The sequence below is a fragment of the Drosophila suzukii genome (genome assembly GCF_043229965.1).
Source record: "Drosophila suzukii chromosome Y unlocalized genomic scaffold, CBGP_Dsuzu_IsoJpt1.0 scf_Y1, whole genome shotgun sequence".
Lineage (NCBI taxonomy): Eukaryota > Metazoa > Arthropoda > Insecta > Diptera > Drosophilidae > Drosophila > Drosophila suzukii.
In genome coordinates, this window is record NW_027255895.1 from 43,164 (window position 1) to 55,019 (window position 11,856).

The 11,856-nt window shown below is 41.2% G+C and overlaps 1 protein-coding gene, 1 long non-coding RNA gene and 1 pseudogene across 2 annotated transcripts; 2 read left to right on the forward strand and 1 right to left on the reverse strand.

Annotated features, from left to right (window-relative positions):
- Nucleotides 1–230: 230 nt before the first annotated feature.
- LOC139353915 (kinesin-like protein Klp10A) lies at nucleotides 231–2,431 on the reverse strand. Its single transcript, XM_070998126.1, has one exon. The coding sequence runs from the start codon at nucleotides 2,272–2,274 to the stop codon at nucleotides 475–477; it is 1,800 nt and encodes a 599-aa protein (XP_070854227.1). The 5' UTR covers nucleotides 2,275–2,431; the 3' UTR covers nucleotides 231–474.
- Nucleotides 2,432–3,032: 601 nt separating this feature from the next.
- Nucleotides 3,033–9,510, forward strand: LOC108007400 (glycerol-3-phosphate dehydrogenase [NAD(+)], cytoplasmic-like; annotated as a pseudogene).
- A 574-nt stretch (nucleotides 9,511–10,084) lies between these two features.
- On the forward strand, nucleotides 10,085–11,023 carry LOC139353896 (uncharacterized). Its single transcript, XR_011605002.1, has 2 exons — nucleotides 10,085–10,456; nucleotides 10,510–11,023. It is a non-coding gene; the product is annotated as an uncharacterized lncRNA (long non-coding RNA).
- Nucleotides 11,024–11,856: the final 833 nt, after the last annotated feature.

Here is an 11,856-nt window from a genome sequence, read left to right on the forward strand (position 1 = left end):
TGCACTTCTTGTGGCAACTTACGTGGCTTCCCCTGGACCTGTTACACATGATGCCGGGAAGATTGCCAGTTAACCAAGTTAACAAATCCACCCCAAAGGTTCGGTTTCTTTTGTTCGCCGCCGACTCGCTTACCTCATGTTGTTGATTACACTTCGGACGGTCATAAATTTGTATCAGCGAGCGGGGAAACTCATGCAGCAAGTTGGGAAGCTGTATAAAAAGGAAAACTCCGCTGGAGGGTGGAAAAGTTTTTATTTTACCTCGGCGAGTTCGAGTGAAACTCGAGTGCAGTGTGGAGCTGTAGCTGTGAAAAAAATAAAGAGAGAAACTAGATTCGTGCTTGAATTTTCATTAACTGCTTGTTTATCGAAATGAAATTTGAGCCGTTCGAGGGTCGCCCAAAACTCAAATGAAAAGATAGAGAGAGTGATACAAAATAAATTCATATAGAAGGGGGCTGGCTGGGAATACACCTAGTCCTCCTCCTTATTTTCCTCCTTACTCCCTTCCAGCTGCCCGTTCTTCTGTATCATATCCTTGATTAACTGTTGGGTATTGAACTGTAACACTTGATCTCGGGTTTGGTTCACCATTGTGAGCAGATCTTCAAAAGCCTTATCTGAGTTGGCCAGATAACTGCCGAATTCTTCTTCCGTTCGAAGATCAAGGAAATCGCGCACTAGTTTCGCCATGTAATCCATCAAAACTACGTGTTGTTCGGCCACCTCTCTGAGTTCCAAGGGCTGCTGTGGCATATTAATGGTGTGGTTAAAGTTTGTATCGGAACTGGTATTGTGCTGAATATATGAACTTTCCTCGGAAGATATGGTGATATGCTGATTTTCTTCGTAGTCGTACTGCTCCTCCTCCTCTTCGGCAAACATTTCTGGCTCGGATTCGTCGTTGAGATCGGGGGATTTCTCTTCAGTCCCACCTGGATTCTGTAAGGCATCGTCTTCCTTGGCTATTAGCTCCTTGACCCTATCCGCATAACGCAGGGTACTCAGGGTATGCTCCACACAACTCATGGATGGTGATATCATGGCAATCATACAGGTCTTGTTCTTCTTTCCTCCCACAAAAGAGTCGCGGAAAACTTGGGTTAGCTTGGATCCACGGAAAGGAAGGTGACTGGACTGGCGACTCAAGGCCCGAATGCACTCCTTGAGGGCCAACAGGGATTTGTTGATCTCAGCTCCCTCGATGCGGGTTTGGCGGTCCGCTGATTGCGTATCCGCCCCGCGTTCATTGCCAGCCAGGTCCACAAAGGAGCATTTGCCATAAGGACCCCAGGAATTGGGCATGTGAAGGGCAATCTGGAAGACGGCATGTGAACGCGAAGACTTGGCATTCGCTGAAGTCTGTCCCGAAGTGCGCTCCTTGCTACCATGTTCAATCAGACGGAGGACATCCTCCACCTTGGTCACTGTGATCTCTGTAAGACCCACCACCACCACCTGCTGTCTGCCATCCTCCAAAACCCGTAGCATGGGCTTATTTGGCAGTAAAAGATCGAAAACCTTGCTGCCATAGATCTCAAAGAAGCTGCAAGTGATCTTGGCTCCAATTTCCCGGTACTCAGGTCGGGAAATCTCCTCGAAGACATCGCGTGCTGCCATGGCGTAGATGCCAGTTCCGCAATCCTGAATCTTTCCGAAGAATTCGCCGCCCATGGTGTGGTTCCTGCCACTGCCAGTCTGTCCATAGGCAAAGCAGGTGGCATTGCCACCTTCGAACATGGTTCTGATCAGAGGTCGAGCTGTGTGATTGTAGACCAGCGCATTGGAGCACTCCTCATCGAAGGTGAAATCGAAACGGAACTTGTGGTGCTCCAGGAACTTAGTCAGGTCCACCTTGAGGCGCAGTTCGTGGACAATCAGGGAATCGGAAGTGGGAATTGTGATGATATCGATGTTCTTTGAGTTCACCTCCTTGCGACTCATGGGTCTCTTGCGCACACAAACTGTGATTTGCTGGGCCGCAGCTCCACGGGGATTCAGACTGCGGAGTGGGGTGAAGTTCAGGGTTCCACGGTACTGACGCAGCATAAGGGCCACCTCCCAGTTGGGGTTCCCCGGGTACTTGCGACGCAGTGCATCCTTCTCCTGCAGCTGCTCCACCTGGCGAGCCCTGCGCTTCTCCCGCTCGTCCTTCATGCGACTCACCTTCACAACGACACTTGAACATCTCTGATTGTTGTTATTGGAGCCCGGATGGACACGTCCGTCACTCCGCTGGAAAAACAACTGCTCGTCAATCTGAATGCGATCCATATTTTTGGTGGTGGCCACGGCTCAAGCCAACAGTTTACAAAAGATGTACTATTTCCCGATTTTTTTTTGTTAGCATATATATTATTCTAATTTTCCGGTCCACAAGTCAACAATATTTCTTCGACCAGATATGTTGCCTCTGTAATTTACTTGCGAGTGTGAGGTTTGATAAGCTAATAAAAAGGTTGTATTCATAGAACTAACCTTAAAATCTACGCCTACTTTAACATTTTTGTTTGTTCCAACATTATGAGACACATGAGGTTGAAAAAAAAACACATGTAAGCCTGACATTGTAAAGGTTACAGAAATAAAACTATAACTATATAACGTTTCCGACCCCACACATATTAACTTCTACTCGTATTACATTTTAAATACAATAAATCGGACGGCTTTATCATATAAATGTCATGAAACAAATAATTAATATAAACATAATTTGAATTGAAATAATTATAGTTTCGTTATTTTTGACCATATCCTCTTCTACTTCAGTGTATTGTATTTTTTAAATATTTCAGAATAACGAACTAAATTTTATAAGAGCCGGACCAATTACGAAATATCCATATAAAATGTTGCTTCATGCATTGACCAAATTAAAAGCAACATCACGATTCAATTCATAGTAAAACTGTTTAATTTTGTTCATGTCTTTTGGTATTTTACAAATAAAATTTCAAATTGTAGATGAACTAGTTCTGTGGACTCGAAAGTTTTGGTAAATGCGATCTATCGATAGAACTGAACAGTGCTCAGCAACGCATCACTAAATGTCAACGTGCTTAGTGTCATTTAATATAATTTCCTTTTCATTTTTGGTGTCGACCGATTCAGTTCGCTTATCTCAGATTTCTTTTCGAAGAAAGAAGAAAGGTAAAGCTCTTGCTTAACTCTTTTTCATTTGCTAAAAGTGTTTTTCCACAGCTTCTTAACCATGTAGCCCAGGAACGCCAACGAACCCACCATTTTTCGTTTTATATGGGCCAATAAACGCCATGTCATCGTCTGTTTGATGATGTTTGTAGTTTCGGGAGCGATGTCGATATGGGACTTGGACAAAGTGGTCGCGAATGAGGTAGTATTCTTGCTACTGGGCATCACTGGGCAGGAAACATCTTATGGAGCCACTGGAGCACACTACTGATGATCTTGGCCGTCATCTGGAGCCATTCGATGTACTGAAACGGAGAAACAAGAAAGGTAGCAGACTTCGGCAAGCCGAAGCTTATACACCCTTGTACGATTTAGGGTTTGGCGAGTTGGTGGAGTTTGATTAAACTTTTTGCGTGTTTCACTGCAGCAAACGAAAAATGTATATGTTCGTACCCAAAGGTACTCAACATGACCACACCCAACAAATCAAGCAGTAGCCAAGTTGGGAACAGTACCAGGCGCTCAGTAGCACCCACTGCATATGAGAATTGCTGATCAGCATATTATATGTCTCACTAACTCACCGTCTCACCGACTCAACGGCACACTGACCGGCCAATGCAGTCAGCACATTTTGCAGTGTCAGCCAACTACGCAAAGCCAAAAAAAAAATGCGCCACCTACCGGCGGTAGACAGATCTAAGCATTATGGGCAAACTTTTTTTTGGGTCAATCGATAGGTATTGATGAGAACAATACATTTCAGTTACAATTTTTATTCTAGCATCAAAACTGTAGGAGCCACAGTTTTGGGCGGTTTGTGGGCGTTAGAGTGGGCGTGGCACTGTGCTGAAACAAACTTGCGCTGCGTAAGAAGCTCAGGAATCTGCACGCCAAATCTCAATAGCCTAGCTCCCATAGTTTCCGAGATCTCAGCGTTCATCCGGACAGACGGACAGACGGACAGACGGACATGGCTAGATCGACTCGGCTAGTGATCCTGATCAAGAATATATATACTTTGTGGGGTCGGAAACGCTTCCTTCTGCCTGTTACATACTTTCCGACGAATCTAGTATACCCTTTTACTCTACGAGTAACGGGTATAAAAATGTCACGATCATGTCTATAAAGAGTATACTTAATTGCCCCCATCGCCCCCACATCCCCAAGTGACAATATTGATCATGTATCCTTCCCCTCCTTATGTTCAATTAATAGTCAGGTGAAAAACGTGTACGTGAGAAAGGTCGCACAACCATAGTACCCAAAGGTTGTTATCTTAGAGGAACATATCCGATCATGTTGGGGAAAGGTGTGATCACGTACCCTTTTGCCTCATTATCACAGGTGTTGCTGTGCACGTGTGAAAGGTCGCACACCCAAAGTATTCAAAGATGGTTATCTTAGAGGAACATGTCCGATAATGTTGGGGAATAATGTTTCCTATGATTGTAAAACTAATTTAGAAATCAAAAGAACCCCAATAAAATAAATCTCACAAGTTAATGATTCTCAGATGTGGAATATTTTCAAATACACATTTTTGTTTCCGCCCCAGAACGTTTAACTGGTAAATTGTCTAAGATTCTCTCCTTTCCACAAATGGGTCATAAACATGTCATAAAAGGGATTCAACATGCGCACCTGTCAATTACCTGACCGCAATAAAAGGGACACATGCACAACCCAGAAGGCGCACGCTCATTGACAAGATCATGGGCCTCACGCCAACGACCTCATACGAGCTCATTCGATTTGGTCCCCTACCCTCAGTTCAGCTCTGACTTAAAAAACTATAACATACAAGGAAAACGCAGAAAATAAAAATTAAAAATCCATTAAGAAAACCAAGTAAAGGGAATAGCTGAATGAAAACTAAGAAGCGTAAATTAAAGATTTGAAATTAAATATTTGCTCGGGTACAAATTAGAAGTGGAAAAACATCGATGTTTTTCGATGTTTCATCGATGGTTGCCTCTTAAAACATCGGAAAAGCGATGTTTTCTGCACCTCTAGTACAAATGGTACAGTAAAGATATTCGTTTATACAATATCTACTTTTTATATAACCATTATAATTAAGTAGTACTTACTGATAATTATTAAGGTTTTTGTTCAACTTCATTACTCGTATGTAAATAAAAGCAATTTCCGACTAAATCGGTTCTTTCAATTCAGTGTTAAATGCAAATCGACCGAAAGCCTGTTAAATTAACAGGTTAATTAATAAAATACGCAATTTAAGTTTATTGACTTATCTAGGACTATTTAAAAAATTATTTGGTATTCCGAAACTAAAAACATGTCGCAACAAATAAAGATTATAATACATCTAAATTGTACACCATATCAAGAACTATATAACCGATAGCCAAGTCACGATATTTTTAAGTCTTAGCAGCCCTCTTAAAAAGTACCCAACCCTACCTGTCAAAGAAAATACAATGTTCCGTCGAAAGTGACAGTGTTCAGGTGCTGACGAAAAAAATTGTGATTTTTGCCAATGGGCATTTACCCAATTTGGAGGAAAAGCCACTGCACACTTGCATACAAAAAGCGGTGAGTTCTTAAGTTACACCCACTCATATTGAAAGAGAATAAGGATATATTTCTCAGCTGACGTGCTACTCAAATTGTCAATGGGGGACCTTTTCGAGGCTCCTGGAGGCAGGCATTAAAAAGTGCATTAAAAAGGCTTTTACAAAGATCAGGGCTAATACCCTGCTGACGGTCTGTTTCACCAACATGGATTTCAAAGAGCAGGGTAAACTACGCAGGGCCATACAGGCCAGGCCAAGTAAATATTTCCTAGGCAACCGACCTGGAGATCGTATGAAGAAAGGTAAAGCAGTTGTTTAACTCTTTTCCTTTTGCTAATGGCGTTTTCCCACAGCTTTTTAACCATAACCCAGAAACGAAAACAAAACGACCACAATTCGTTTCATATGGGCAAATAAACGCCATATTTTCATTTGTTTGTTGAAGCTCCTAGTTTCGATGGCGATGTTGATATGGGACTTGGGCAGAGTGGTGGCGGACGCGATAGTATACTTGATACTGGGTTTAGTTGGACCGGAAATATCTTCTGGAATCCCTGGAGCACACTACTGATGATCTTGGCCGTCACCTGGAGCCATTCGATGTACTGAAACGGAGAAACAAGAAAGGTAGCAAACTTCGGCAAGCCGAAGTTTATACACCCTTGCAGGTTGTTTCAATGGGACCATAGAGTTTTCCGATTTTAGAAAACTAAAAAATATTTACAGAAATATGAAGAAAATGTTACATTTCAATTTACCAGCGCATATGTGTTCTTTTTGACATTTATTTGCCGTAGAAGGCAGCTGTATGATATTGTTGTCCGATTTTTATGAAATTTAATTTGTATAGACCGGAGTAAAAGAGAATATGATCAAATGAAGTTCTCTAATCATCAATCCTTCTTCCAGGGAGTCTGGTTTTTTGCATGGGCAGAATAGCATCTTTCGATGGGTCTCCTCTACATTAACCCATTAAAAGCATAACTGCAGCAAAATAAATAAACATTACTTCTCCATTTCAGTACATCGAATGGCTGCAGATGACGGGCAAGAAGAAACGGACCTCGGAGCTGGTGAAGGAGTATCATTAAGGACCAAGATCATCCAAGCTAGTAAGCTTCCGAATGCCAGTAGGGTGCTCCAGTGATTCCACGAGGTGTTTCCTGCCCACTTAAACGGTAGCAAGTGGACTATGGCCTCCGCTATCACACTGTCTAAGTTTCATATCGACATCCCTATCCAAACAAGGAACATCATCAAACATACGAAAATATGCCGTTTGTTTGCCCATAAATAACGAAAGACGGTCTATGGTTCGTTGACGATCCTGGGCGGCATGGGTAGTAAAGGTATGATGCTAGCACCCATCACAGCTCCAGAGGAAGATGCTCTCTTAATCGACATTTTCTGACAGAAGTCGAACCATATTCTGCCTCTGATTGGACATGGGTGCTTCAGTCGCCAGGACTACATAGGATCCCTGGGATACTTCAAGAGTGTCCTGATGACAGCTCCTGGATTACCCGCGAACGTACCTACTTGGTATGGTCATTCTGAAACTGAATAGAGCTGCGTCCAAAGAATTAATAATTATTATAATTGTGATATACTATAATATAATTATAATAATTCAGGAAACCAAAGTCAAAAGAATTTATAAGTTCTGATGATGACGACGTTTCGAAAGAAGGCCAAATAACCCAATTAAATGGATAATTAAAAAACGATTTTTAAAAATGAGTTGTTTTTTTGTGACCACGAGGTATCTTAATATTATGAAAATGAAGTATTTGTTTGCTTATTCCAACCGCTCAATATATGGACAATGGAAACCTGCAACGAGGACATTTGAATTTTGGAGTAATCTCCGCCGATTGAAAACGGCTCGGGACTTTAATGCCGGCGTCTTAAGGACCTGCCCCCATCCACATCCACTTCCATGTCCTGCGACCAACACACGTAGCCGGGGTTTATGTGTGTGACTACATTTTCCTTGCCGAACTCAAACTAAGCGCAAATATTTTCCGCATAGTTGCGCATTAAGCCAAAAACTTACTTTTCCTCGCAGTTTTTCTGTGGTTTTTTCGTTTGGAAGGACGCAAGTGGGGAAGTGGCTCCTTTGACAGCTGTCAACATACAATATTGGGGATTATGATGGTGCCAAGACACGTCTTACGACAAAGCTTTGTGTCAATATATTAAATTATGGATTAGATCGGCTTTTCCCTAACTCCCCAACTCCCCATCTGGCCCCTCCGCCCAGTCGTCTAACTTTTTGGCATTTTTTCGCGCAAATCCGCACATAAATGCCTTGGGCTGAATGAATATGGATGAAGCAGCAAATTTTGTTATTCCTGCGCATTTGACACTAATTGAAATCGGGAAAATGTTTCTAAAAAGCTGTCACCCGAATTTTGGGGTCTGCATAATGCAAATGGCAATTATTTACATTAGTGAGTTTTCTGGATCTATTTCAAGAACTTTTGTGATGTTTCGTTACATTTGAAAGTCGAAAAATATAAGTTTTGTTGATAAATTGATTATATTATAAGAACGCATTTCTACCAATCAACTTTGACTTACTGTAAATCTTTTCGACAATCACAAAAACAGACTGAAATGGAATATAATGCGGGATGCGGATATTATAATATTTGCCATCCCGCCCACTTTCGTCAGTAGCTGCTGCAAAACACTGCTGGGGAAAGTAAAGCCCACTGCCCACGCAGTCTCCCTGACTAAAGGATTCGAGCGCGGCGATGATGGGCAATTCGTCCTGATATCCCAGATCATAATGCGGTAGCTGAAGGTTGAGTATGGTTTAGTTTTGAAAATTAAAAACAAGATAGTCATTCAACAATCATAGCGCTTTCCTATAAATTGTATATTTTAACTTGGATTTTTAAAGACTTTTTTGTATATTTATACAGTTTTCCTTTGGCTATTTTAGATAGTTTAAGAGCCATTATTTAAAGCTTTCAATATTTTCTTACGTTGACCTCTAATCTTTTTCCTTTTATCATATTAATTATATAGATTCCATGTTCCGTCCTGGTGGGCTGTAATTTGCCCTACGAGCTGGCGCATGATCACTTTGCCGAGGGCACAGTGGGCTGTCGAGATCAGAAGTATTATCGAGTGCTGCACGACATCTTTAAGTCACCCACTTTCCGTGTGGTGGTTACCGAGGATGCCGATTGTGTGGAGATCTGTTCCACTTTGAGAGGGTGGAATCATTCGGAGGGGATTTTTGGAGATGCTTCAGTTTGTGGATGTTTTTTACCCAGGCTGCCGCATGGGAACTGTTTTTGAGTCCTGTGGAATATCCGATTTGGTCACTAGTTGTTATGGTAACTAATTGCTATAAACTATTAATATAAATACTTATATTTTAATAAACATATTTGTCTTATAGCTAATCGCAACCGCAAGTTGGCCGAGGCCTTTGTAAAGACAGGAAAACCTCTTAGTGAGCTGGAGCACATCCTTATACCAGGACATGAACCATTGGGTCCAGTGACAGCTGAACTTGTTCACCATATGCTTAAAAAGAAGGGCTTGGAGGATAAGTTAGTGTGATATAAAGATGAGCACCACCAAAGGCTATAATAAACTTGATTTCCCCGCAGATTTCCTCTCTTCACATGTGTTTACAGGATCTGCACTGGGGATTATCCCCTGCACCGCCTGGTGAAAACTCTGATTAAGGCACGCGAGGATATGTAAGATGGAACTTCCTGGAACCCCTTGCTGATCTAGTACTAATAATTAATCTCCCTGCAGCTTTCACCCGCTCCATACGTTCCAGCTTTGAGGGTCTTCGTTTAATGTGTAATATTATTTAAATAAAACCAGAACAACTGCAACCAAACAACACAGAAATTTGCGTTCTTTCTTTAACCGTTTAGCCGACAAAATGGAGCACACGAGTTGGGGCTTTGTCTGGGGATATACACGAGTATATGGGTGTATATATGGTATTTGTCAGGACGCTCAGCTCGATGTTCAAACAAAGCCCCTCCACATTTGTATTGTGGGTCTTTTCTTGCTGCAGTTCAAGTATTCCTTTGCGGAGAGAGTGCACTCCATTGAATGCACCAACGCTCCCAGCACATCGAAAAACAACGACAATCACTTCAGTCGGGGATCCGGATCCGGATGAATGGAAAAGAAAGCCGCCCCGCTTTCCATCTCATTGTTTTCCATGTCCCAACTATAAATTTATGTGTGTTTCTCGGTGTCCGGTAGTTGTTTTTCTTTTATTTTTTAGCATTGTTTTGCGGCTGAAGTGCTTTCCAATCGGAATTGAGGAAATGGGAGCAACCACTGGAGGACTCATCGAGATCAGGGGTTCACCGAACTATACGTCAAACAGCTCTATATGTCAACACGACTTTGTAAGGCAGTAGTCAGTCAGTCAACGAAAGATCTCATAGCAGAAACATCTAAAATATATCTAAAAAATTTCTCCTGAAAAAAATATATTTTCAAAATGCCAAATGTCATCAATACAATGGATCCACTTTCAGGAAAACCAGCCAGGAATTACGTGATCTTAACTGTGGCGCTGCTATCACTTGTGTTTATGACGATCTGTTTCCAAAATGCTGTATTCATCGCACATCGTGAGACATCAGGATTCTGGAAATTGGTAAAGAAGATTACTGACTATTTAGGGGAGCCTGAAAAGCCCAAAGTGGTGCCCAACTATTATCAAAGAATGTTGAACTATGTGATGCGCTAATTATATATTGAAATCAGTAGGTATCCTTACTTTCATTGCAAACAAGTTCCTAAATTTGACAATTTCAAGATTCAGATTCCGGGATCCGAAAGCTTAAATTTTTACTTTAATACAATGTGATACTATCTGAAGACCTGAGAAGTCAGATAGATCCTCCTATGGATACACAGTACACCTCAACATCAAGACGAAGACACCCAAACAAGATGTTTTACCACTTCTGGAAGTCAAGAACACCCATCTGTATTTTAATATAATCTCAAACCATCTGAAGTCCTAAGAAATCATTTGGGTCTTCACAAACATTACATGCAAACATCAGTTCACTGGAAACCAAGGAAAGGAACTAACCTTCATTTTCTTACTACCAAGAAACATGGATAATAACTAATACACAAGGTGGAGCGGATAAACTTCGTCTATATGTTGAAAGAATCTGGAACCCTAATCATCCCAAGAAACAATTGCAACTCTACCACTATCACGTGCAAATGTTATCGTCGCCTGCCATCCTTTTAATCTGTTCACCGCCCATAAAAGTCAATTTTGAAATTGTTATTTAATAAATGATTTATGCAATTCATTTAGTTTTCGGCTTTGCGATTTCGTGTGAATTTTTTCAAGCATAATTAAATCAAAGCAACAAAGGCGGTAATCCGCGGGCGGGGGTATGATTGCATCCGGATTATGTAAACGGATTAGTTCAAATGTCGAAATTGTCCAATTTGATTACATTAGCAAACAGCGTTTAATCCATGCCGAATGACAATTATTGGTTTGATTGCACTCTGTGATAGGCTGTTTTTTTAATGCATCGCTGTGTGTAACAATATGTATGTAAATTATTTATTAATAAATTTAAAAATGATTAAAACAGGTCGAGGAAAACAGATTACTAGGAAAAGATACAATGCAATATATCAAAAGATTATATCCATGAAATCATTTTCATTCATGCATACATTATTTTTCGGAGAGCAGCAAAATTAATGCACGTTCAGTCCAATGGCATTTCAATTTATTTGGAATTAATTTTTTGTGCGTGTGTAAAACAGGGCAAATGTTTTCCATTTCAATTGGTTTATTAGTTTATTTCAGATGTGCAGTTTAGGCAAGCATATAGCAAATATTCAGCTTACGTGTTGGGCGCGTGCAGGTGCAAAATAGTTGGCCAGGTGGGTAAAAATGAAATGGAAATCCCCGGAACGAAATCAAACTGTCCGGTTCGCTCTGACTACGGTTAAACAAATATATGCCTGGGGTCCCGGGCAAACAGAAAAAGCTATGGAAATTTGCATATCAGGTGGGTTGGACCAGGACCGGGAAAACTCCACTTATTTGCCCATTTCTTGTGGCATTTTTCAGTGGGTGGTGGGCTGCGTTTCCTGGTTTTTTGGCAAAATGTGACGTCAAATA